The sequence below is a fragment of the Melospiza melodia genome, chromosome 3 (assembly GCF_035770615.1).
Source record: "Melospiza melodia melodia isolate bMelMel2 chromosome 3, bMelMel2.pri, whole genome shotgun sequence".
Classification (NCBI taxonomy): Eukaryota; Metazoa; Chordata; class Aves; order Passeriformes; family Passerellidae; genus Melospiza; species Melospiza melodia.
The window spans coordinates 26,366,972-26,394,901 of record NC_086196.1 but is presented as its reverse complement, the minus strand read 5'-3'; the positions used below and the strand labels follow the sequence as shown (position 1 = coordinate 26,394,901).

Sequence of the window (27,930 nt, the reverse complement as noted above, 5' to 3'; positions counted from 1 at the left end):
ATGTCGGCGGCGGGCGGTGCACCCTGCGGCCCGGGCGCGGCCGGCCCGGCCTCGGCTGCGGCGGCGGGCGGCGGAGTGTCCATGTTCCGCTGGCTGGAGGTGCTGGAGAAAGAGTTCGACAAGGCGTTCGTGGACGTGGACCTGCTGCTGGGCGAGATCGACCCCGACCAGGCCGACATCACGTACGAGGGGCGGCAGAAGATGACGAGCCTGAGCTCGTGCTTCGCCCAGCTCTGCCACAAGGCTCAGACCGTGTCCCAGATCAACCACAAGCTGGAGGTGAGGGCGCCGCCGTGGCCCCGGGCGGGCCGGGCCGGGGGCGCATCCCGGGCGTGCCGCGGTGGCCGGGCCCTGCCCCGGGACACGGGGGGCTCCCCCGGGGTTCCCCCTGCTCCTTCCCTGCCCCGAGCAGCTGAGCGAGGTTCGCCAGGCCCCGCGTTTTAGGATTCGGGCCTGGCCGCGGCCATCCTCCCTCTGGGTTTGGTAATTCCAGCTGTGGCATGGGGCGGTGCGTGCCTGAGGAGTTCTGTGTGATGTTGAAAGCAGGAATTTTGGGCAACAGATGCTGCTGACTGGTCTTCTCTGCAGTGAGTCAGAAGGAGAGGACAGAGTCTTAAGCTGCACCAGGGGAGGATTAGGTTGGACATTAGGAAGAAGTTCTTCACAGCAAGGCTGGTTAGACATTGAAATGTGCTGTGGAGTCACCGTCTCTGGAGGTGTGTAAGGAAAGGCTTAGTCTGGTTACCGTGGTGGTGTTTGGTCACAGGTTGGGCTTGATGATCCCAGGGTTCTTTTCCAGCCTAATTTATTCCTAGATTCTGTGGATTTGGAAAGACTTGTAAAGAAAGGACAAAGGCAAGATCGAGGTGCTTAAAGCTTAGAGTCAGTAGTCAAAATGAAGACATTGTTCCTCCTTAAAAGTAAAGGAAACAGAAAAGTGGATTGGGCATGGACTTTGACAGGTCCTCTTGTTCCTTCACACATCAAAGCAGATCAAATAGCTCTCTGCCAAGCTTAGTCACTGAAAATAATAGCAGGGGTCGCACATTCTGTGAGGAGAAGAATAACTGGCCTTCCTGGAAGGTTTTCTTCATGCCTGACACAGAATTTCAGACAGGCTGGGAGAAAAGAAGCCAGAGCCAAGTTATCTGGTCCTGATGCTGCTGAGAGGCAGGGCTGAAAAGTCCTTTGGCCTGTGAAAGAACTGGAGTGCTCTGGAAGGAGATTCTGGAGAACTTTATGGTCATTTTGTATCTCTCCTACCTGAGTATCTTCGGTTTATTAGGTATTATTTGTGGTGTCCTCAGCAGGTGTGAATGTGAGCTGCTCTCTTGTCTTTTAACTACAATTAAATGGCTTTCCATGTTTCTTCCTCAGTTACCTTTTCCCTGGATTAAAGGCTTCCACTTTCTTCATTGTCTCTTTTAGTCTTCTATTGCTTGTTCTTTGAACTTGTAAGGGTATAGCAGTAAGAGGAGAAATTCTGAGGCACCGTGAAAATATGGGCTTTGTAAGAGCTTCAATAGACAGAATTCCCTTGTTTCAGTCCTTTGTGTTACACTTATTATCATAAAAGAATCTTAAAGCCTTCAAGCAGTAACCTGCTCTTCTGAAGGCGTGTCTTTCAGTAGGAAGTAAGTAGATTGTCTTTGGTTTTATCAGATTTCTTCCTGGTACGAAGACATTGTTATGTAAAAGAACCCGTGGAATTTTACAGAGGAGCAGGATTTTTCAGAGTAGAGCAAAGATCTCGTTAAACTAGGAATTTTTTTTCATTTAATTTTTTTTCCCACCAGAATGCTTACTGTAGTGATGTTTATGTTCCTCTGTGTGTTTTTGTTGATATGTTGTCTTATATTTGGGGTGAAATATTTTTATGTATATGCACACATATACTCTACCAACCTATAAAGTGGGCTTCGTGAAATACAGGTATAGGAAAATGAGATATTTATGAGTTTGCTGTAGATAATCAGAATTTATTGCATATTGCACAGCCATGGTGGGTGGTTGTGTGCAGGCCTGTAAACCAAGTGAGTTTTAGGTTATTTTAGGAGAATAGATTTCTTTGAAAGGTTGTTTCAAGCTTAAATATTTTGAAAGGAAATGATATAACTCAGATCCTGAAAGGTTTTTTTGTATCTAATTTAAATCAGCAGCAGCACCTAAAAAAACTGAGGATCTATGCCTGAATCTCTTATGAATATAGGAGCAAAGGAGCCCAGTTAGCAGTTGTTAATAATTAGCATTATTTTTGTGTATGCTTGAGGTAATTGTTTGATAAAAATGTTACTGATAATCTAGAGTGAGTGCTTCGGAAGTGAATAAAAAGTGTTACTTTGTAAAGTATTTTTATTGCTGTGAGTAGTATCAGGCCTCATACATACAGAAGAGTTTTTATCTCTCAAATAGACCTTCAGAAGACTTTAGTATTGCCTTGAAGGTTGTTAATTTTAGGACCTCATGTTTATTGGCGTCATAAATTGAAATGAGAGCTGCCATTTAAAACCTCCAAAAGATGGAGCTGCTCTGTTGAGAATGAGTGTCTTGTCTTTCGTGCACAGATTTCTAGCCGGAAGCCCCAGTGACCAATATGAAGAGTGCAGCTACATATTTTGAAAGAAATCACTAACATCACTACTGGCATTTAGGATGTGATTGGTGGTTTTACTTCTTTTTTATAATGGGAGTTACTGCACTTCATGTAACTTTTAACATTGCAAGCATTTGTTAATAACTTACCATTGTAACTTTATACTGTTTTACATTTTAATACAAAGCTTTTGTTGCAGTCACAAAAATGTCTTCTGTAATAGTTTACTTGGGTGCACTTATTCAAGCCAATAAATTAGATCCATCTTGAGAAATACTAAAATAGTACAAATAAATCCTTTATTTGGATTAAAATAATACTTGAACTGAATCTAAGCTTGTCTAAGCTTACTCCTGCAGCTGCATTTGGCTGGACTTGTCTTACTGAATAAGTGATTTTATTTCATAAAATAAAACAACAAACAACAAAAAGTTACGAATATCATTCTGTTGTTTGTGGATATCATTTCCTTAACCAAAACTGTTGACTTTTATTATAATATTGCAGGCAAGAATGAAATGCAGTTCAGACTTCAGTTTATCCACTTTATCAGCTTAATACACATTCTGTGATTGGTACAATCGCTCTTAAGAGGCACAGCTTGAGGTCTGGTGGATGGAAGCTCCTGCTGTAGGACTTGCCAAAAAATTGTTGCCATCTTGCTGTATATGTACTGCTGGAGAGAAGGGTCTAGGTAAAATATTATATGGATAGTGAAAGAAGTGTTCCAGGAAGACAGTAGTTTCCCAGGAGGCAGCTGTGTTGGCAGTTCTGGGCCAGGTTATTTTTAGAAGGAGCCTGAAGGTATTCCAGATGCACAGGGGATGTATGCAAATAAATTTACTTGTGCTTGGCATGGTGAAAGTTTATAAATCTACTACTGTGCTAATAATATTTTCAGTCTTAAATTAAACTAGTGATATGTTGGGGGGAGGATTTGTTTTCATAATTTTCCTGCTGGTCACAGTAGGGCAGAGTTGAATTAAGTAGCTTGTAAAGAGGAGGAAAAAAAGGTGTTTGGCAATACAAGCCACTGTCTTTTCTGAGATCAGCCTCATTTCATTGTGAACAAATGGAGAAGTATATCTTGTTAGTAGGATAGCAGGGGCCTGGGTCTTTTAGAACTGGTGACAGACATTTTGAAGCAGATTTTTTGTGCTTCTCTGTTGGAAAGCCAAATAAATCAGCAGATGCGTGCTGGTGGTCAGTGTGTGAGATTTTAGAAAATGTTTAACTGAGAAGCAGTTCATAGGTTGGTTTTTTTTCCTGTTTGATTGTCACTTGACTATGGCATTGTCTAAATGTCCATTTAAAAAAATAAGAGTTCTGTGTATCTGCAGTTTTGTAGAAATAAAAGAAGTAGGTCAATGTGCCAGTGAAAACTGAGCATGACTTCAACTCTGGCACTTTGACTGCCAATCTGATTCTGCAATTTTAAATGAACAAGCTGGAAAGGAATGTTTGGTGGAGCACACCCTGGATCTTGGCAGATGTGTTAAGGCTGTGTATATGCTAAAGCTGAGGAAACCATGTATGTCTAAGAAGTTAGATGTAGTTTTATGTCTGTGATTAAGTTGGATCAGCATGTTCAGAGGAATGTGGTTCTATAAGCTGAATTCTTATGTTAGTAACTTGTAACCTATTCAGTTAAAGCACATACAGAATGATGTGGGTGATATGAAGATGTATAGATAAAATACCCCAACTGCAAACTGGAAAAGCCAAGTGTAGGTGCCTTTATGTGTATGGTGACTTTCCATAGGCATGCAAGTCCATCTTATGGGACACGCTGCAGAGGTGCAGTCCTGCTCTGTTGTTTGGCACTACTTTAATCAAGGTAGGACTATACACATTCTTAAGAATGTCTGTCTGGATTTTTTTTTTGCCTCTCTCCTTTATTTTGTAGTGAGAAATGCACTTGTTGAAGACCAAGATATTTTTTTGTCCATGTGAGGTATATATATACATACATATAGAATAGTTGCAGTAGCTTATTTACTTTTTTCAAATGTCATTAATATTTCCAGTAGTTACTAAGATATTATTTTATTAATTGGACTTGTAATACTTTTTCTCTTTTGAATTAGAAATCTGTTGGTCCTAGATAGAATATATTTTTTTGAAATATCAGTGGAGTGAGATTTGGTCCAGCTAGTTTGATATCCTAAAATTTGAGCATTTTTCACATATTCAGGAAACATAGATTTACATGCATTTTTTCAGTCAGCTTATATACTAAGTTGTCAGTAGTGTGATACATATGACTTCTATCAGAATCATTATGCCCTTTCTAATTACAATTATGCCTATTTAATTAATCCAAATATTAATTAATATTTTCCTGTATCAGAAGCCTTTGTACTTCTATACAAATTTAACTAGCCTAATTAATTTTCAGTCTGTATGTGGTAAAGTGTTTTCCTTTTCTGTCTCATTTGTTGGGAGCTACCAAAGAGAAAGTGAGAAGAAACCAAAATATTCGTTTGTATTTCTTACTTTATTTTACTGATTTACTTTGCATAGGTAGTATAGATTTCAAAATAATGTCAATAATAAAACTATCAATATAACTTCTAAGAACAGATTTGTGTCTTCCTGATAAGCAACTAGAAGCATGAGCAGCCTGACAGAAATAGTCATTGTGAGGCAGTCAGAAATTTGTCCCTGTCAGCAAAATTTAGAAAAAAAAGTGATTTGTTCTTCTGTAAGTAGGTGCAAACAGAATAAAACAGTCAAGCACAAAATAAAACAGTAGCAGGAAACAGTAGCTGGTATTTAAATGATAGAGGTGAAAAAGATCAGTCACAGGTGTAGAAATGTTGGTGGATGTATCCATTTATGTAAATGGAAACCAAATTTTTAAGATGCATTATTTAAGACCTAGTATTATTATTTATCCTTTGATTGTGGGGAGAAAAAGCGTGCAGATAATTACATGTCCAGAACGGTCTTCAGCAGAGAAGATAAAAAATTAGGAGTGTTGCTTTGCATCCTTTTAATTTGCTGACTCTGAATGTTTTGTCAGGACTAGAATAGAAACTGAGAAATGGAGCAACTCATTTGTCTTATGTCCTTTATCTTCTGTATGGGACATAACAAAAGTGGATTAAATTAATTTATGATTGATTTGTGTCTTCAGTATCATGCACTGCATTTTTACCAAGACTACTTACATAGCTACACTACCATACTGTTTATTTAGGGAGTCATTAGTCATAAATTTTGTTGTTCATGTTCTTATTAGCCACATGTTTTGTTAAATTCAGCATTAGCTAAAAATTGAAGTCACAAAGATCCTTTTTGGGGTCACAATAATAATGAAATAAAGGCTTTTAATGTAATCTAATAATCTGTCAGTATAGTCTTTTCCAATACTATCTTGAAACATTTTCCTCTTTGACAAGTGGTAAGCACTGTGGTGAAGTTGGGGGTTTTCTTAAAAATATGGTTTCCAAGTGTATCATCTATTCAGAAACTCATTTTGTGCAGTGCTGTCGCATTGTTTGGCTTTGCAGGGAACACCATGAGATCAAACAGGGCTCTGCTCTGTTCCACGGTTTCTCATTCAGAGCAGTCCATTAAACTTAATGGGGTTGTGTGACAAATTGCAGCAAATGCTGCTCAGTAGGCAGGAAAAACTGAGTAGTCAGGACTGAGGAAGAGTAGAGTGTTCTTGTCTTTTGGAGAGCTGTTGGCAAAGTGGTGAAGTGATACTGGTGAGATAATGGAGACAATCCTTTCCTCAAGGAATTAGAGAAGTGTAATAATTAAGAGCTCTGGCTGCTTCACATCAAGGAGCTGATGCAGGGGGAGCCCATGAAAACGTGGCAGTGTGTGGGCTGTGCAGGCCAGGCTCTGTTGTTGTTGTATATCTGGTGTCTGAGTGTGCATCTGCACGCTGCAGCAGCTGCTGCATGCTCTGAAAAACTGTTTTCTCTCCTGCACTGGTGTAATTTTGTGGGAACACTAAGGAATAATGATTTCATTGTTTGTAAAGCATAATTAAAATTTTTATTTTTTACCTAAGTTTGCCTTTAAATGATGTTTCTGTCTTTAAAAAAATGCCTCCAGAATGAAATGATAAGCAAATATGCTAGCATCATATCTTGATATTTATACTGCTATTTTGTGCATGTGCTGGGACAGGAGCCACAGAGTAATTGCAGCATTGCAGTGTGCTCTGTTGTGTTTCATGGTCCTGGGTCCTGCAGCCTCTAAATCAGAAGGTTAATAGTCCTGATCAGGAGTGAAATGTTGAAATACATAAATGCATATGTTGGTAAACTTTATGGAGTCTAGTATAAATGACATAACGACATGCTGCTGAGGAAATAAAGCACCTCATAAACTTGATTTGTCTGTGAATTTTGCTTTGATCCCATAGCAGATACATAAGGGCCTGTCCTTTAAAATTAGCTGTGAAATACATATGTGTACACCAGAGGAGTTTTATTAGTAACAGAATCAATGGAGCTTGGAAACCTCATGATTTATGGGGAATGGAAGTGTTGAGCACTTTTTCAAGTCACTAAGACCTTCTGATTCAGGCAGTTCCTGTTCTCTTGCATGATCTAGGAGTTTCCAGATCACAGCATCCTTTCCTTTGCCTTTTCATCCCTACATTTTTTTGTTAGTTGGCTGGACATGAGACAGCAGCTCAGTCTTTAGCTCAGAACTGCACGTGTGCTCTCTGTACGCCAGGATGTCAGCTTCTGTCTCTGTGAGGATTAAACAAATTAGCTAAAGATTTAGGTCTTTTCACTTCTCCCTCTGGAAGGGCACTAATCTGTCACTCTTTCCTACTAGCAGCTGTTTAATGTAGAAGTTGTGTGTTGTAGGAACTTTAATCATACACACCTTTACCCCTTTAATAGATTCATTTGTATTTTGAAAATTCAATTCAAATCAACAGGGAAGGAGGGTGAAATAGGGAGAAATGTAGGCATATAGATAAAAAGATAGCACTAGGTGGCCCTATTTAGGTAACTAAAAAATTCTGAGATGAACTTCTAGCTTCTGCCAATCGGAGATTATATGCTGAGAAAAAAAGTCTTTAGAAAGGCAGTTTTCAGACTTTATGATTTAGAAGGCTTGGCATAAGAATGAATAAGCTGTGTGCTAAAGACCTGAAATTAAACAAAAAACTAAATGCATTGGATGAGTGCTTGGCTTATGACTTCTAGTCCCTTGAGGATGCTAATGGATCCTTTCTATGTATCTAGGTTCCCTTCACTGAAAAACCTGAGTTTTCTACTGTGTTTGAATTATGTCTAGACTTTTTTTGAGCTAGAAATTCATATACCAAAAGTGCATTAATTACACTTGACTTGATTTTGGTCTTCCTCTCATTTTTATTTGCTGAATAATGCCACTGTCTTGCCCTAGTAGTGTGCAGGCCTATGACCCAGCTTCCCAGTTCAGCATGGCTCCACTTTGGAGTGTTCATGTCTGGGCAGTGTGGAAGCCAAAGATATTTTTTTATAACTATTAGCTCAAATGCAACTCTTGTCCATATTGCAGAAGTTACTGCGACGGTAGCTCAGAAAATGAAAAAGCTTTTCCCAAAGCTAAGCCCGTTGTTGTTACTTTATCTAATGATACCGTCTCTCAGTTTGCCCCTCACCCCCTGCTGCTGCTTTCCCTGTCAGTAGTGGAGGTTGTTTCCTGTCACCACGGTGTGTAAGTCACCATCATCCCACTTTGTGACGTTTTCTCAGTTTCTGTGTGTTTCCCCTCGTGCTTTAGATCTTCTGGGGTTGTACAGTTGCCATCTTCTAGTGCCTCATTCAAGCAGTGATGCTTCTGAGCAGTCACACATAACATAACTTGTGGTTTTAGCGTGTCTGCCTCCTGTTGTGCACTTCTATACAAAAATACCCAGCTGTATTTGTACTTCTGTTACATTTGTTCATCCTTCCTTGATGTATTTACACTGTAAGCTGGTCAGGGCAAGATCTATGTTCTTGTCTTTTACAATATATAAATTTAGTATAAGATCTTTGAGTATGTCTCTGACATCTAATAGAAATAAACTATTTTTGGTTAGTGATTCTAGCTATTCTGTTAGAGTAACTAATGTCACTTTTCTGTGAAAAATGTACAGATGAGTGTTCAGACCATCATATGAAAAATATATAAATTTTTTGGAAGAGACTTAAATACTAATATTTTGTTCTATGACTTCTGATGAAAAACACTAGTTAAGACTTTAAGAACTCCATGAATAGAAATACGATTAACCCTAGCATTTTAGAGTACATTTATTTTTTTGCCAGCTTAAAATACATATTCATTGTAAGGTAATGTAACAAACTCCATTTTTTGATAATTTGTAACTGCTTGAACAGGCAATAAGAATTGTTGATTAAAACTAGGACATTGTATGCATTCTTTTGCCTAGAGATTTTTGAATTTTTTTTTGAATTTTTGACATGTTCTGTGGAAGAAATATAAATTGCTTAATGCCATGATTTCTCTTCTACTATCTCCTATGGGAATGAAAAGAGTAGTTTATAAATTCTTGAATTATTTCTGTTGAGTTGGCAATTAACATTCATAGCTGTAAGATCTTTGAGAAATACAAAACACCTGGTAAATGGCAAAATATGTCCCAAAATTGACTAAATATTTGATTAGCTTTTAAAAACTATTTTTCTGGTATCATCTGGATGTTAGATTGTGTGGAAGATAAATGCTGAGTTTTGCTATGTGGTGAATTTGACCAAGATCTCCATTTTACTTGAATTGTGGAATTTAGAAATAGCCTGTGGTGGTGATCTGAAGCCGTAGATTGATGTCCTGCCTGCTTGATTCATGTAGGTGTAGGTTTCCATGATAAATGCTGCTCCCATGACCCCAGTCTGGGGGTGCTGTTTGCTGTGCCTGGGCTGGAGCAGAGACACAAAGCAGGGAGCAGAGAGCAGCCCAGGTGTAACCTCGCAGTGTGGTGCTTGCTGGTGAGTGGCAATTGCTGGTCTGCACGGTTGTGTCCTGCCCACAAGGGTTCCTTTTTGGCTGGATCAGCAAGTTACAACTAAGAGAAGGTTATGAAAGTGAACCACTGCCTTCTCTTCAGCCTCTGCCCCTCATTGTTCCCTGTTCAAAGTTTCTGTTCTCTTTTTGTTGTTTGGTGACTCTTCCTGGACTCACCTAACCATGAAGCTCAATGGTGTCCTGTGGCTGGATGTTTGTGAGTTCTAGCCCCAGCTGACTTCTTTGCAAATTCTAGGGTAGTTGCAGGTGACCACCAAAATACATGGCATCTCTCTTTGACAGTCTTGTGGGAGAGTGCATCCAAATTAAAGGATTACTACAGTTGCTTGTGCAGCATTAGTTTATCTTTGTGTTTATCCTGTTTATAGAAATTGGAATATAATATTATCTGACACCATCTTTTTCAGCAGAGCCCTTTCCTCATGCAGTGAATGGTGCTCTGGGAAGGAATAGCTTTACTGATAGTCCTTGTTTGTACTCATGATTTCATCTGCTGTCTCTGCCCCATCCCTGGTTTTTACTGAGTAGCTTCCAAAATCAATGATAGAGAGGTTGAATTTCCAGCAGTCTTTTCATATGTTTTCTTTATAACTAATTGAAGGAATTTGGATAAAAAATGATGCTAGTAAAAGTAATGTAAAGGAAAATTAAGTGAGCTGGCCAAGCTGAGAATAGCAGAACTTCTGTGAAGTATTGTAAAGATTTGGCAGCCTTCATAGAAGTAGATCACAGGATATGAAAGTAGCTGCTTGTGTTTGCATTTTGATGTGAATCCTGTGCCTGCATCAGTTTCTAGGGATAGATTTATGACTTTTCATAATGTGTAAACAGATTAATTCCATTATGTATGCTCTTATCATTTCTCATTTTGCTTTTTTTTCATTCTGTGCTTTTTATTTATTTAGGCTTTACAGTAACTGGAGGGAGGAGACAGGAAAGATGGGAGAGGGACTTTTTACAAGAGCATGTAGTGACAGAGCGAGGGGGAGTGGCTTCAAACTGAGAGTACATTTAGATTAGATAATAGGAAAAAAATCTTTTTTGTGAGGGTGGTGATGCACTGGAACAGGTTGTCTGGAGTGCCCCATTCCTGGGAGTGTTCAGGGCCAGGTTGGATGGAGCTCTGAGCAGCCTGGTCTAGTGCAAGGTGTCCCTGTCCATAGCAGGGGGGTTGGAACCAGGTCTTTAAGGTCCCTCTCAACCCAGGCCATTCTGTGATTCAGTGATTTGAATATCAGGTTATATTCAGAGTACTATTTTTAATTTTTATTACACATTTGACAGTCTTTTTTTGATACTTTTGGGGCATCATTCACCCTGCAAAGCTGGTAGCTATCATTCTTGCTGCTTTGTTATTTGCACAGGGAAATAAATTTGGGGTTTTTTCCCCAGCAGAACTCCAATTGCCATTCTCTGTTAGGTGAGGCTGGACAATATTAAATTGGTCTAATTTAGCTGTTTCGCCACTTCACCGTTCTACAGGTCTTTTGAATTAGAGTAGATGAGAGAGCATGTGTGTGTGTGTGTAAAAAAGCCATAAAAGTCAGCATGTCAGCTGTTAGAAAGGAGTAAGACAGTAGTGGTCTTACTTTATTAAAACTAGACTTAATATATGCAGTATGTAATAATAACAAAATATTGTTATTATGTGAAATTGTGGCTGGGTCAAACTGTGCCTTCATTATTAAGGACTTTGTTATCTGCTCTGCACTGTATCATCAGCTTGTATGCTGGTGATATTTTCATTTGCTGTGTTAGTTCAGGTGTGTGTCTGCTTGTAAACCACAGCAGAGACTTTAACTGTGGCTGGTCACTGGAGCAATGCAGTTTTGTAAGTAATTTCTCTGAAATTATTTGGCTTGTAGTATTTTAGATATCATCTTACTGTAAAAGGCAATTTCTGCTTTAGACTTCCTGCAAGGGTTTGCAAAATTTTCAAGTTTTTTTTTTGCTATTCTGGCAGTTGCAAGCTGAAAATGCATGCAGCTCCATTTTTTTTTTGGCAAAAAGTAAGTGCTGGCCTGATGTGCTGAGGCTCTGCCTCAAGGGACAGGGGGAGCAGGGGGAGGTTGTTCTGTTGTGTTCAATCCCAGAGATGTGGGACTGAAGGGCAGAGCCAAGAGGCAGGAGGGGAGATTGTTCTTCTTGGCAGCTGCACGCTGGAGGTTGGCTTGATCCATCTCCTCAGTTGCACCCTGGGTGCTCTGAATCACCTCTGGAAGTTCCTGCTTGTCTCTGAATTACTCTGGAAGCTTGAGAAGCTGTCCATCTAAACCATGTGCCTGAAGTTAGACCCAGTAAATCCTCCCCTCTGATAGTCAAATCCTTCCTGCTTTTTTTTCATTAACTGATGTAGATGTTTTATACTGAGTTGCCTTGCAAATTGAGTTTCACTGTTATGGTGTTGTTAAAATACCCAAAATAACCTGCTTTAATATAAGAGGGGATTTTTTAAGAATTAGTCATTTTTCATTTTGGTCTTTAGTTCCAAATCTTTTGGATGCACAAACATACTCTGGGAATTTACCTAAAAATCCCCTGAAATCATATTCTGTGGGTTTTTTTGGCAAATAGTAGCTTTAAAGCTTATCTAAATGTAGCTTATCTTATAAAATGCTACTTGAACTTTGATAATAAGTAACTTTGTAAACATGTTAGTATTTGTTCTTTCATTACAGATTTCTGCTTTGTAACGTGCAACCTCACATGAAAACTGTTTCTAAAATGTTTCAAAACCACTTTTTTCAATAGTTAATAGCTTTTTCTTTTTTTCTACATGTACATTTTAGGGGCATTTCGTGACTTCTGGTTTACTCAACTAATTTGCTATTTCAGTTAAACTCTGAAATATTTTCAGTTGAAATAGACAGATGTAGATAGGATTATTTGACTTCAGTATTGGATAAATAATTGTCATTTTACTTTGAGCCATTTTTTTCAGTAAGATTTAATAATTTTAGAATTTAAAATCGTGTTTACGTTGCTAGGGGTGTAAATCCTACATAGGTTCAATGCCATTGCCTTGTATTGGAGTGAGCATCAGCATCACGTGCCATTGTCTGCATGAAGGAAAGCTCAGCTTTGTTACTCTTGGCAATATGGTCATTTGATGCTGGTTCTATGGCTGCATGAATTTTGTGGCAAACTGGGGAGAAAATCCTGCAAATGACCCAGTGTTAAAGCTGGGCTTCAGAGGAGTGGTTGATATCAGGGATTCTTAACCTGCATTCCACCAGGTGCAGCATCCCTGTACCAGCAAATGCTGTTATGTGTCAGTTCTGGTGACCCCATTTAATCCTTGCTCTCATTACAGTGATGGATTGTATCTTCACAGGCACAGCTGGTTGATCTGAAGTCTGAGCTGACAGAAACACAGGCAGAGAAAGCAGTGTTGGAAAAGGAAGTGCACGATCAGCTTTTGCAGCTCCACGCTGTTCAGCTTCAGCTGCATGCCAAGACTGGGCAGAATGTTGACTCTGGGGCCATTAAGGCAAAACTGGTGAGTATGGCAACTTGAATGTGGGATTATAGTAATCTTCTTCCTCTCCTGGCTTCCAGTTTCTGCCTTGGAAGGTGTGAATAACCTGACTACAAATTCTCATGTTAAGAATATTAGCTTTTTTTCTTTCCATAACATTTATCGCTGGTTGTTAGCAACCATTAAAAATAAGATGAATAATGTCAGAAAAAAGAGTAAGGATTTAAGTTTTTTTTGTAAATAAACCATTTTTAGTGGTTTCTGAAAGTAAAAAAAATGAAAATGTTTTTGTGATTTATAAAGCTTTTCTGAAGACTGAAATTGCAAAAGATAATAGAAGAAGTCTGTAGTAGAAGCACTCAGTAGACTGCATGTTTTTTCAAAACTCAGACCTTTGCAAAGCCCACCAAAAGTTAATAATTCCAGTTAATTAACAATTAATCTGTGCAGTTAGTTGGCATTGACTGATAGCCTGGGCATAGTCTGCCTTGTTACTAGCCACTGCACAAATTCAGGCTCTAATACTATGGCTTTGTAAATTAAAAAAATGTAGTGTTGTGTATGTGTGATTTCTAGATGTCGGTATGAATCAAAGTCTATCTCTGACTTTCTAAAATTGCTTCACAGTTTGGTTGCAAATACCTACTCCCAATATATGTGGAACATTAGATTAGTCACTTTGCTATTTTGTCCCATTAATTAATGTGCAATAAAACACAGTGGTAGACTATAAGTTTTAAAGGATGCCTAGGCTAATCACTGAGCAACAGGAATAACCCAAATTATTTGTGTTTCAGATTCAAAAGCTGTAATTGATTAGAGCTCTCATCCTAGGGCTACATAGTTATATATGCAGTATAAGAGTATTTTCTGGATTGTCCACACATAATTTATTCTCTACTAAATCATGGCTGCAGTATGGTGAAGTTTATTTGGAGATCTAAATAATTCTCTTGGCTTTTAAATAAGCATTAGTTAAATATCACCAGCATTTTGTAAGTGTTAGACTGCAGGTTTACACAAAGAAAATTTTAAGTTAACACATTACTGTGAGTGGTTTTGGTCCCCAGATTTTCTTAATTCAACTTAACTTCTGACTAACACACAGAATAATACTTTTAAGGATTTTGTTTCTTGTTACCTCGTTACAAATTATTTCTAAAGATAGATTAAATTTCCATGCTATTGACAGCAGTCTTCTTCCCACAGGTGACAATAAATACATTTTACATACATTGGTTCAGTTTTATCTGTGTTTATAACATTTAAAACTTTATAACAGCTTAGCTTGATATTCTCTACGTAATTTCCTTTAGTTTTTCCTTTTTTAAATATGAGGACTAGTGTTTTGAGTTTGTTTTACTTTGCCTTTAGGGAATTCAGAACTTTAAACTCTTCTAGATAAAGAAAGCTATAAAAATTTGTGAAGCTAGAACAAGCAAAACTGAGGCTGCTTTAATGACAATAAAATGGGACCTCTGATGTTTGGGTAAATGAAACTGTTGTGCTGACCTTCTGGCAGTCAGAAGGTCTCTGAGGGCAAAGAAGAACTCTGTCAACAGAATGTGCAGTGGGGAAATAAAGCTCAATTAATTAACTTCCTCCTTTCTTGAGGGACAGACACTCTTATTTTATGTGTAGATTCTTAGCATAAATGTATACTCTGTAATCTGTAAAACTGTACACAGTGGTGAACTAGGACATTTCAAAATTTTTAGATTGCTAAGCAGTTGATAATTGTGTAGTTTGGGCCAAGTCCATTTTTAGGAGTGGGGAATCTTCTTAGTGCAATCATAATAACTCTTTGTGAGAGTATGAAGTTGCCTGGTTGAAATTTTTTGTGTGTGTTTTTGCACTTGATGCCTTTTCTGATACTTCTGCCTGTCCTTTATGTCCCTCTTGTAACTCATAGTATGTTCTTTCTGAAAGAAAAAAAATCTATTACCTGTATAGTGTTATATTACAGAATGGATTTTCTGTGATTCTTTCATGTATATTGCATTATTTTGCCATTTACAGAGATTCTTGGTATTTAGGAGAAAGTGTTGTTTTCAATACTTCACTAAGGTTAAGTTTTTATAAGGTTTTTAATAAATTTCACTACAAAATACTGAAATTGTTGCTAAATAGAATTGTAGCAGTGTGTTTGTTCTATATGCCATCTAATGAAATATACAGTTTGCTGGTGAAGTCCTTTTGGACTAAGTAATTTATGTTATTGCATTTTCTTGAAGTTTCTGTTGCCTGTTTCTCTAATTATGGAACTCTTTTCTTCTGTCTTAAGTCTGTCCTTTCTGTGGATGAAATGGTAAGTATGCTGATTGCCATTTTTTTTTTTTATGTTCAAGCAGTGCTTTTGTTTTGTGCAACAACCTGTATATATGTTGGCCTCAGAAACTGGCAAAACAGATCTGGCTTGTTCCTTCATCCCAACAGTTGGCAAGAGACTGTGTAAAGAATTTCCTTTGCATTTTAATTTTTCTTTTCTAGATGTGGTGCCCTTTTTCCTAATTCTTTATGTATTCTGTTTATTATTGCTGCAGCTAGTTTGGGATGGTATCTGGCAACTTGACATTCTGAAAGATTGTTCTGGCAGTATTTCAAAAACTGCTAAGATGTTATACAGTTGCTAAAGTATAAACACTGTACACTTCTATGGGTGTGATATGAAGTCTTCTGATGTTGTAGTTGAAAAAATCATGTCAGCTTCTCCTGTTTCCCCCTTATTTTTATCATGGGCATGATTTAATATGGTTTACTGGCTGATATAACAGCCAAAAGCATATGAGCTCAATAATACATAGATATAAATAAAAAGTGAAGCAAACTTGACTTTTATTTTTTCACAGTGATAGACTTGAAAGATTTTTAACCAGCTTTTCTACTTTTATTATGTTATATGCTTCGTTATCATTACTCAGTATTTGGTTTTTTGAAAAGCCACAGAATAGCTGGTAACTGTAAGCTTTAGTCTTCAACCTTGCTGTAACTTTTCTTTTTATATTACCAACAGAAAATGCATTTTCTGTTTTTACAACCTGTGCCCTACCATGAACACTAGAAAGCATGAAATTATTCTCTAACTTAACTTCCTTGATTTCTTTTAACAGTTTTGAGACTTTTGTCGAATCTTTTGACAGTCATTCAGAACAGTACATGCTCTTTCAGGACATCTTCAGAAATTCTGTATTGCAAACCTTTTAATATTTTTTTATTTATTTCATGTGGTGATCAGTTGGAGACAGTCGATAGGAGATTGGTTTCTGGGTGTAATTTTGCACCTCTGTCACAAAAGACTAATCATAGTAATGGAGAAAATAGGAAGAGAACACTTTAATGAGATTGCATTTCCCTTGTATTTTTGTATTTTAGGTGTAACATTTAAAATGCATTACTAAAAGTAATTCTATGTAGAAGTGTATTTGGCTTCCTCTTTGAATTAAATGACAAACCAAATTCAAAGAAAATCAATGGACAACCTGAGTCTGGATGAGGGTGTTTAAGCTTTATATAAAGTTTAAACTTTATGTAAATACTGTAAAATGTGCTGCTTGAAATTCGCTGGTGTAATCAAGAATCTTTGATCACTTCAGCAGTTCACTTCTCTGAGGGAGGTTGGAATATGCCTATCTTAAATTCTAGTCTTTGTCTTTTTATATTTGTCAAATAGTTGGTATTCTAAAAGTGGAGAAACGGGGAGCCTATACTGCTATTTAGATCACCTTAATGCAGTATTGACAACAGGAACAGAGCTAACAGGAACTCTGTATTTGTATACAGACATTGTAGCTGCTGTAAAACAGATGTTAAGTCTGAACTGTGACCCTTCTTACTCCTCAAGTGTGTAGCAGAGACAGCACAGCATGATAGCCCAAGACCAAAATAATAATAGAAAGAACTGGTATAATCTTAGAAGCTCCTGTTCTGAAATGTAGATTAGTCAAAATTCTTGGCTTAGATGTGGTCCTGCAGTTCAGAAAGAGATTTGCTGTGGAGTCATTTGCACAAGACAACCCCAACCCAAAGGCCAGAGGCCAGAAGTGGCTTTGGGTGGCATGTTTTCTAACATGCCTGTGGAGCCAAACTTGATTGGAAGGTGCGTCATCATGGGAATCACAGAAAGTGAAATGCCAGTGATTTCAGGCAATCCTTGAGCTGCTCCTCCTGAGCACTGTGCTAGCCAGGCACTCTGAATTTGATACACTCAAAGTCACCTGTGAATTTGATAGACTCTACTGCCTCCCTCATCTGTTAAATACTTTTATCCGTTTAGAAGAACAAAGTACACACCTATGTGTGTACCACATGTGTGTACCACATACCAAATTCAGAAGTGACTTTCTGGCAAAGTCAGTAAATGCTTTCATATATCTATTGTGAAAATAATTCCATTTGGAAGGACCAATTTTGTGTAGTTTCTCAAATGTGGTGATATCGACCATATTAATGGTTTTATATCCAGGTTTGGAATAGTGAATAGCATGTGCGCAATTTGATAACAGATTTGTCTTGCCAGTTCTGTAAAATTTTATATCTGTTCTGTTGCTTCTTTAGTAGAACATCCTGGTTTTATTTGTTTAACAATATAATTGGTACAGGTACAGAGAACAGGGTTTTTTGGGTACTCCAGGTGTCTTCAGAAATGCATTATGGTGAACTTAGTTTTTATTGCTGTTTCAGTTGACAGCCAGTTTTGAAAGGAAACAATATTAGACCCTGTGTCTTTGCTATTTCCCTAGTTAATGGTGGGGGTTTTCCCCCGCTTTGTAAACGGCATGCAGAGCAAGATATAAAAGATACATGTTATCAAGCATGCTCTCTTTAAAGTAGATTTTGTAGATTAACAATCTAATTCCTTTTGCACCAGTACACTGGGTATTAGAAAAGGTAATGACTATGCAGTTTGTGTACATTTGGGATGGAACAGTGTGGGACTATTTTATATTTCCATAATTTCTTTTTCAGGGGGTGAAGCACAGGGTGATAGCTTGCTTAAAGTGTGGTTTTAATGTGGGTTTTGATTTTGTTTTGTTTGGTTGTTGTTTGGGGTTTTTTTTAACAGAGCTATTATGCACTAATTTTCTTCTAGTTTTGTCAGGGTGTCATTTTCATGTGTAGAATCCTTGGCTTTATTTGTGTGGTCTTCAGACTCTAATCTGGAAATGTCTCTGACTGGACATTTCTTGGTTGTTTGCATGAAAATAATTGTCATTTTAAGGACATATGGGTTTAGGTTTCCATGTCATCATCATCATAATAAGAGTAAAAGAGTTTAGTTAAATTGAAATATTTAGTAGCTTCATGGTTACTCTTTAATTTTGAAAATAGTATTGCTTAACTTTTAAACTCCTATTTGCAAGACAAGAAAATGTAAAGATGATATTCAGGGTATTTAAATTTTGCCACCGTTCTGTAGGATAGTATGCAAACCACTAGCTGTAGTGCCAGAGTCCCTGCTTTGTTTTTTTTTTGTTTTTTTTTATTTCTTTTCCTGCATGCATGTCTTGTACACAGGAAAGTAATTTTAGATTGTGTGTGTAGAAACAGTAAGTGTTCTTTCATTATTAACTTGGATAAAAGCTTTTTAATATTCTTTTCTTTCTTTCTTCTTTTTTTTTTTTTTTTGTCATTGCAAAGGAGAGAGAACTTGAAGCTAACAAGAAGGAAAAAGTCAAAGAAGCTCAACTGGAAGCTGAGGTGAAGTTGCTGAGGAAGGAGAATGAAGCCCTCCGTAGACACATAGCTGTGCTTCAGGCTGAGGTTTATGGAGCAAGATTGGCAGCCAAGTATTTAGATAAGGAGCTAGCTGGAAGGTATGTGAAGTCAATCCATGTCCCCTAGCATAAGATGTTTGTTGTTGTTTTTTCCTTCCTTTGCATCCCCAGAGGCAGGTTCAAGGTTAAGACTAAGGAGGAAAAGCCTCACGTTTCCAGTTAATTAACAAAAGGAAGAGTAAAAATCCCCGGGGTTCTCGTGCCAGTTGCTGCATGCTCATGTGCTGTAGGCTGATGAGGTGTATGAGTCCTGCTGTGCATTGCTTTTCTGTGGTAATGCAGCATTGTTGTACTCTGTGTCACTGTGTAGGGTGCAGCAGATTCAGTTACTGGGCCGGGATATGAAGGGACCTGCTCACGACAAGCTGTGGAACCAGCTGGAGGCAGAAATTCACCTGCACCGCCACAAAACCGTCATTCGAGCTTGCCGTGGCCGCAACGACCTCAAACGACCAATGCAAGCACCACCAGGACATGTAAGTTGGAAAGATGAGCCATTCCTCCATGACTTCCAGACATGAGTTACCTCTTCAGCTTTGTGATTGTTTTCACTTCAGTGCTGTGTTTTTTTCAAATGTTACTTGTAAGTATGTTGTCCATTTCTATGCCGAAGCACAGTTCTGTGCTGAATAGCATATCCCTCTAAATGACCACGGGAGATGATGCAATTCCTTTGACTTACCTAGGAACACTCACTCCTTTTGAAAACTGGGCCTCTGATATAAATATATGTATTTATGTGTATAAATACAACTTGAAAGCAGAATTTTGTAACCTAGGTTTCAAAAAATGGATCTAACTTATTTACAAAAACCAAGAATAAGTTTTTCAGCATTAGATTAAACTGAAATTTATTTTAATTTCTTTTCTTAAAAGGCTAGATAAATTGTCACTTTGTAAAAGAATTATTTGTGGGTTGGTTTTTTTCCTCCTAAAGGTACTTTTTAAAACAAAACCTTTAAACAGCATTTCACTATGGGTATCTTTGGTAAAACTCACCCAACATGAGACATGTCCTGTTAATTACCCCAGTGTTCAGTACAGAAAATCAGACATTTTGAGCAAGGTGCATTGCTTTGATCTGTTCTGAATACCTTAGTTGGTCAGATGGGTCTTACTGCTTGTGTTGCTAATTGCATGTAAAACACTGATGGACAAATACATGTATTTGTGATTTTAAAGGTATGCATAATGGCATCAGTGACTTAACAAAAGGAAAAAACAAACCTTGGTTTCTTTAGTCTCTCTTTTAGATTTGTATTCAATGGCTTTTGGTGTGGTTTATTTTTATTACAATAAAAATAAACTCGAGCAAGCAACCTCTTCCTTGGGAGTATATTACATCATCTCCTGTCATTTGGTTACTTTTAAGATGAGTTTACATCATATAACATTTCAGCAGTGATCAGCACTTCTTCATGTGGTCCCTTATGTGGCTGGTTTCCTTCTTTTGAAGTTCAGTTCTGTGTTGTGCACTAATCAGCAGTGGAGTAATTTAAATAATTATTCTCATCAGGGGTACATAATGAGGAATCTTTTCTGATTTCACTTCCTTTCTGTAAAGGGGTGCTGTAAGTTTGTCCTGCCTAGAGCTAGTCTAAAACTCTCTTGCTCAGAGTGCTGCCTGTATATAATTATAAAAACCAAAATGCTGAAATGCATCCATTTTTGGTTCACACATTTATGTTTGTTTTTTATCAAACTAGGATCCTGATGCCTTAAAGAAGAGTCAAGGTGTTGGTCCAATCAGAAAAGTTTTGCTAGTTAAAGAAGACCATGAAGGACTAGGAATTTCAATCACAGTAAATATTTGCATTTATTTTCTATGACAAAGACACAGCAATTCAAGTTTGTATTCCTACTTCTGTAAAATCCATGGATCAGTAGATGTGTGGTTAGAACAAATGAAAAAAACATACACAAATCCATAACTATGGTCACAGAACTTCAAGACCCATTTTGATAGATTAGGAAATAGATAATTGCTACTTTATTAAACTTAAGATTTTTATTTATGTGTAGGATATAGACACTTTAGCCAGGTGTGATTCCAGGTGTAAATATTTAGAAGAGCAGAGACAATCTGAGACCTGACTTCCAACACTTAGCTGTTGTGATTATAATTTTTTTTGTAATATCTGTATTGGCACTTCTCACCTAACAAAATCTGTGTAAACTTTTTAGAACAAATTTGGAAAATTTTGACTACTAGACTTTTATTCTAAATATGAATACTGTTTCTTACAAGTCTATATGGTGCCTGATATGCTTTTTTTAATGAGATTTTGTGGTTTTCATGAGTTTATATATGATTTTATAGTTTTATTAGTATTCAGAATTGCACGCTTTGACTTTGAGTACATATTTGAAATTTTCCATTCTTCTTTGGGGAGAAGAATTAAGGGAAACAGCTCATGCATTCTTAAACATTAGTTGTTTGAAGAATGATTTCTAATTTTCTAAAATAGAAGTTGAAGTAAGCACTTTAGGAGCTACTATCAGAATGTCAATTTTATCTTAAAAGGCACCTCAGTTAATTAAAATCTGCCTTTCTTTTTTTTTTTTTTAATAGGGTGGGAAGGAGCATGGTGTTCCAATACTGATCTCTGAAATCCATCCTGGGCAGCCTGCTGATCGATGTGGAGGACTGCATGTTGGTGATGCTATTCTGGCAGTAAATGGAGTTAATCTAAGAGATGCCAAGCATAAAGAAGCTGTAACTATTCTTTCCCAACAGGTCAGTTTGCACCTGTTATCCATAGACACATCTAGGTGCTTCTTGTGTTCTGCCTGTTGAATTGCCTTTAATTTTAGTGTTTCCTGTTAAATAGTGTGTAATGCTAAGATACAGTGATTCTTGAGGCTCTATCACCTTGCACTTAATCCTCTTATGTTTTGCAATTTAAGGAGAAAACTGCTGGGTCAGTAGCAGTTCAGTTAAACATATATTGGCTAATCATTATTCAGTAAGGCTGATGAAAATCAATTTATTACATTGCCCCACAGAAATAACTATTTAGTGACATATGCTTTACTCTTACGACTGAACAGCTCCAGCCAAACAATGTTTCTCATGTGCTTTGTGGTCTAGCATCTTCTTCCTGATTTGCATCCCATTTTCTGACAATTAACACGTGTGCCTAATTTATCAGAAAGCTTCCTCTTTAGAAATCACTGTTTGAAATGTACTGGCATATAAGAAATATGGGTAGTTTTAGTAAAGCTTAGCTATAGAGCTGTTCTACTTTAGTCAGTAAAAACTTAACTCAGATACCTATCCAAAATATTCAACATGATTGAATCAGCGTCAACTTAATTGAATTTACAGAAATGTGTTCACAACAGTAAGATATACTTATTTTACTAACCTAGCTCATCTTGGTAATCCTGCTGGGTAGCTGTGCAGTAGTAAGTAAATTTGTATTTTTTGCTGCATTTTAGAGAGGTGAAATTGAATTTGAAGTAGTGTACGTTGCTCCAGAAGTTGATTCAGATGATGAAAATGTAGAATATGAGGATGAGAGTGGACACCGTTACCGTTTATATCTTGATGAATTGGAGGAAGGTGCAAATTCAAGTTCTAATAGGAAAGATGCAAGTGTGGATGTCAAACCCTCACAAGGTAAGCCTTCTAAATGTGTTACCTGCAGTTTAATTCTGAAGTCTCAATATGCAAACCAGTTTCTGGAAAATACTTTTTTATATTCGTTGTAAAATTAATCTGCTGTCAATTCAATTAACCTACTAATAGACTGCCAGTTCATCTGGTTGGTCCCTCAATGTTTGGCCTGGTTTACTTAGATCCAACTGAATTAACTGAATTAACTTATGAACTTTTTTCTTGGTCATCTTTTCCCAAAGGCTGAAATGCAAATTTATTCTTATCTTTTTCTACCTCTGACTAGGAGTTGTTAATTTCCCTTAACACTTCATGTTGGTGACTTCTTCAGATACATTTTTTAAATTAGAAAAGCAAAGAAACAGTTCCTGTTTTCCTGCCATGCTCCGTTCTGCTAAAAACCTGTCAGCTTTAATTTTAGTAGTCATTTCAGGAAACATTCCAGTTTTTGAAACAAGGATCACTGATCTGTCCTTCCCAAGATTGCTTCTTTCCTTAAATCAATTTTCTTTTTAAATTGCAGTGTTTGATAAGAAGCCAAGTATTGATGGACATGAAAATGGAGACCTGGGGAATTCAGTTGAAGCTTCTTTAGAAGACACTGCACCCAAATTAGCCCGTTCTGCTGAGTCGTTATCTTAAAAACTATAAAAAAAAAAAAAAAAGGCAAAGCCTGGACTGATCCCATCTTTGGGAACAATTGATAATCAATATTGACTGCTTAAAGTTGCATATGCTAGTATAGGTTGTAAAAGGATGATTAAATGTCAAAAGGAACTGTATTACTGTTGCCTGGAAAAAAGGCGGTTACCTCAGGGCTTCATTGTGAGCAATTCTCAATGTGGAAAACTGTCCTTTGCGTGACACACAGTAGTTACCGAACACACAGCATGTGAAATGAATTTCTTTTAGTAATAAAAGAGTAGTCCCACCAAAGAGTGGGATTTTTAAAGTGGATAACCTCAGTATGTTCCACTTTTAATCTCATTGATGTCCCTTAGGAAGCAGAATAATGAGTGACAGACCTAATTTTGACCCCTGGATGTTTTAAAGGGACAACTAACGGTCAGTTTGGTGTGACACATGCTTTAGCCCATGACAGATGGAGGGGACACTTGTTCCATTGCATCCATGTGTTTTGTATTTAGGATTTTTGAACTGTAACTTTAAAGAACACTTTTTTTTTTCCCTCGGAATAGTAAAGGTGAAAGTTTTTATTTGAGCAAAGACTATCAAAACCCACATAAGCAGTGGAGTGCTTGCTAATCATGATCGTTCAGCCCATGGTAATTTTATGAGTGAGGTTTTTGGATTTGTTGTTTTTAGATTCACCACCATTTGTTCCATTTGAAACCTGCTCCAAAAGTAGTTAAAGAGAGTAGTATGGGGTTTTAATAGTGAAGTTAGTTGAAAAATTACTCACAATTAATGTGAGCCCTTTGGTATTTTTTTTCTGAGCATCATCAATTTAGTGTTTGTTTTTGAATGGATATGGTTACTGCTAATGCAGAGTTGTTTGAATTGGTCATTGTTAGCTTGACCTTATGAAATGATGAGTGCTTTTGATGGGTACTGAACATACTCATTTCATATTAAAATAATCCTTAAAGAAGTAGAAGTTGAGTGCACAGTACTTTACAGGAGGTTCTCAGAGTCATACGGTGCCTGGCCCTATCTGTGTTATGTTATGGCAGTCCTATTAACCTATAATTGTCTTACTGTTGAAGCAAAATGTTACTCCCTTTGTGAGAGCAGTGTATCTTAAAATAGTTTTTAATTGGTGTGCATCTAAAGGCCCCTGGCATGTCTGCAGGTGGGGAGGTTGAGGCTGGTGTCTGGAGTAGTTTCTCATGCTCCATTTGTAGCTCTCTTGCTGAAGTGCAGCACACTCCACAGACAAGCTCTGCGTTGTCTTCGCACTTACTATTTCAGCATGCAGTGCCATCTTTCCTGTTCACTGCTCTGCAGGCTGTTGAACTGTAATGTGAAATGGTTTTGTACATTGAAAGTGGAACTAATGTGAAAAGATATCTTTGCAAGTGTTAACTGTGTAGGGTATAAATACATAAGAAAAAACCTCAAAGGCCTTTAGAGTAACATCAATTAATCTTATGTTCTAAGTTGTGATGTAGAACACAGTTACCTTGTCTCTCCTAGGAGCACTATATATATTTATATGTTTATAGAAAAAGCCTAAAAATGTATATACTTTATTCAAAGATTTTGCTATTTATAAATCCCTTAACTTCGCTATTTACACGATCATTTTGTGTGTGTGTGTGTGTGCATGAGCTTCACTTACTCAGTGGAGTAACATTATTTGGTTCATTTTTTATACTAGTGTTTGTCGTACAGCATACTGTTGAAGGTTTTTAAAATAGTCAAGGCTGTACAGTTTTCACCGAACAGAAACTAGTATTTAAAAATAAAGCTGTGTGAAGAAGAAACAGGTCCCCAGGCATGTTTCTTTTTCTGAAGCTTCAGAAACTTGAGGACACATTGGCTGTGTGTTAGCAGATGAATCCACTGCCAGAACTTTTGCATCCAGATTTGTGTTTTTCCCACAGCTACTCAAGCAGAGTGCACTCTGAAACTGTCTGTGGCCTGGAACACATAATGTCCTCTCTGTCAGGAAGAGACAGTTGAAAGCTAAGTTGTGGTCATCTTGTCTTTGAAAGTCATTGCTGTGTGGAATCTTCCTGCTGTTCTTAGAAGATAGACTTGTCCAACTAGTCTTGTAACTTTTTAAAAAGACATTCAATTTTCCTGTACAGTTTCCCTTAATTTGAGGGAAAGGTGAAATTTTTTATTTATTTTTTCTTCCTTACTTCATGGCACACTGTATTTTCTGTTCAATGCATTTGATCAGTTTTAGCCTGAAGTGGAAGAATGTTTCTAGAGTTATTTTCCTAACATTCCTCATCTGCCAGTTTCATGTGATGCTGTGTGGTCTCTTCTTCATCTGCTATACCTTTCTCTGCTCTTCTTTATTTTTATCTCTGTACGAGATCAACAGAAGGAGCAATTGCTGAGGAAGATGACTGGGAGTAGACATATCAGGTAGCAGTAAATTATCACCAAATTTCCTTCCCAGCAGTTTTTATAATCTTTATTTAGGAAGCTGTGGATGGGAGGATTTCACTCAGACACTACAGTCTGTACTTGTTACCACCTGATTTAACATACTGGTTTATTTGCAATCATACTGAAATGCTTAGAGATTCATATTTAAACTGAGAAAAGTTTTGCAAGTTGAGATTTCCAGATTCAATGGACAAATATGTATTCTCCCCTTTGTCAGTAACTGGAAGACTCAGTCCTGCTGATTCCCAGAGGCTTAATGAGTTAGACTTGGAAGAATTTCTGAGGAAAGTCAGTGTTCAGACTTAATTTTTATTTTTTAAAGTGTAAAACAGTTTACTTGCGTGTGTATATATATTTTTACTTAAAAAAATAAAATAATATTCTAAAGATAATTTTTCAATTTTTTTGGTATATAATTCCTTTCCTATTAAAATCTTCAGTAAGACAATTGTATTTTAAGCTAAAGGTGGACAGTGTTTGTTGGCATCTGGGACCAATGTTAATTAAAAGCATGTAAGATAAGGAAAGTGCTTTACGGCAATAAATTTAACTCTGATCAAAGGTTGTATGTAGTATTTCCTTTGTAGACGTGTATTCTTGGCAGTGAAGAGGGTTTCTATCCATCTCAATATATGTTAATCCACAGTTGTATCAAACAAAATACAGATATTTATTGTATTTGTTCAAACATAATTACATTATGGGTTACTCTCATTTCTGTAGCAGATAGAGCATTTTGCAAAACATGTATACACCTAGATAAGCTGAATATAATATATTTTTATTAGACTGTAAATAAACATACTCTTCTGCATTGCAGTGATTTCTGCACCTAATTCAGAGTTGTATTTCATTTTCTTCTCTTTTTGTACATAATAAAGACACAACAATGTGTGTGGTTTTGTCTGTTAAGAGTGTAGTTCATGCCTGGCCAAAAAGCTAATGTGGGGGAAACAGAGCAACATAACGTGGAGTTTGACTCTTATCTAGTCTAGTCTATAGTTAAGAGCAAAATACGGTTTTTTGAAAGACACAGTTACAGGACATGTCTCAGATTTCATTGAGATGCATTTTCTGCTGAATCTTTTTTTAGTTAAAAGACAAAAAATATTTGCATACATGCATATATGACTGTATAATAATACCAGAACTGACTGAAGCCTGTATAATAGTACCATAAATATTCTGACTGTATAATGATACCATAAATATTCTGAAGCCCTTGGCTAGGAAGAGCTGTAAAGGCCTAGACCTGTCAAAGGGTTAAGTCATTTGGCTAAAATTGTGGAAACTGCCCTTTATCTCTATTTTTTTTGTTGGTGTTTGTTTGCTTTCCATGCATTTTGAAATATTCGAAGTTTTCTACTGCAGTTACGAAACACTTCCCTTTAAGTTACAACTTTTAGTCCTGATATTTAAGTCCTTTTGTTCAGATTTAGTGTCTGTTTTGTGTTTTAAATTATATTGTAAAAGAAATAATCTCTCACCTCTACTGCAGTGGTCATCTCACCCTAAAGCATGAAGTTCATCTGAATGAGCAGGGAGCTCAAGTGAAAGGCGGTGCTGTCGTAACTGGTAGTAGTATAATTATGGTAGTGCTTAAGGATTTATTGGGAGTGTGTAAGCAGAGGGCAGAAAGCTGTGAGCGTAGGAACTGTCTCAATAGACAAGGCTGAGTCATGTTGGATGAAAAGATGTAGAATGTACAATTGGTGAGGGCTGAAACTGTTAACTGTTTATATTTTAGCTCTAAATTTTTTAGGAGGGTTTAGATATGGGTGACTTCAGCAGATGGAAAGAAGAGGGAAAGGAGAGAAATCTAGCTTGAGTTGTTGTAAAACAAAATGAGGAATAGAGGCAGCTATGAATGAAGATGGTAGAAAGAGGAGAAATGAAATTACTTCTTTATGTTACCTGAAGTCAAAAAGATGATTCAAAATTTCTTTGTGATCCAGGTTCCGGCTGAAGGAGCTCACAGGCTGCTCCCAGTGACTGTGGTCACTGAAGAGTCCTCTGTTTGGTTTTTTTTTTTTCCAGAGGCACACGTGACAGGAAGAGAAACGTGTCCTGACTTAGGATCTGTGTAAGAAGTCTGGTTTTGCTGATTAAAACCTCAGCTCAATGGCCTGAAAAAAAAATGGGCTAACATATTTCAAGCTTGCCTTTGTAAGCTTCAACTTACACTGCAATAATTGGAAAATATTATCACCTTGTCCAGTGTGTCTTTTCCCATAGGATGCAGTTCCCAATTCTTTAGAAGTTTTGTAGTTGTAAGGGAACCGAGGAGTTGAAAAGTGGAAAACATGCTGACTTTGAAAGAGAAATATTCAATTTCTTTAGATTTTCTTTTCTCATATTGCTTTTAATGCTTCAGAGTAGCCTTGTCCTA

At 37.2% G+C, this 27,930-nt stretch overlaps 1 protein-coding gene across 2 annotated transcripts; it reads left to right on the top strand.

The window, feature by feature from the left end:
- GOPC (golgi associated PDZ and coiled-coil motif containing) lies at positions 1-26,453 on the top strand. Of its 2 annotated transcripts, XM_063151063.1 has the most exons (9): positions 1-279; positions 12,921-13,085; positions 15,349-15,372; positions 18,702-18,877; positions 19,149-19,314; positions 20,545-20,640; positions 21,411-21,575; positions 22,280-22,460; positions 22,981-26,453. In XM_063151063.1, the coding sequence occupies exons 1-9, from the start codon at positions 1-3 to the stop codon at positions 23,097-23,099; spliced, it is 1,371 nt and encodes a 456-aa protein (XP_063007133.1). In that variant the 3' UTR covers positions 23,100-26,453. The 2 variants fall into 2 exon arrangements, with proteins under 2 accessions (XP_063007133.1, XP_063007134.1); XM_063151064.1 differs by lacking the exon at positions 15,349-15,372 and having other exon boundaries at positions 42-279.
- The last annotated feature ends 1,477 nt before the right edge of the window (positions 26,454-27,930 follow it).

Bases quoted from the DNA above. Each gene is read 5' to 3' on its own strand.
- GOPC (XM_063151063.1), top strand. From the start codon at position 1: ATGTCGGCGGCGGGCGGTGCACCCTGCGGCCCGGGCGCGGCCGGCCCG. The intron at 13,086-15,348 runs GTGAGTATGGCA...TTCTGTCTTAAG, and splicing joins GGGCCATTAAGGCAAAACTG to TCTGTCCTTTCTGTGGATGA. The intron at 18,878-19,148 runs GTATGTGAAGTC...GTCACTGTGTAG, and splicing joins GATAAGGAGCTAGCTGGAAG to GGTGCAGCAGATTCAGTTAC.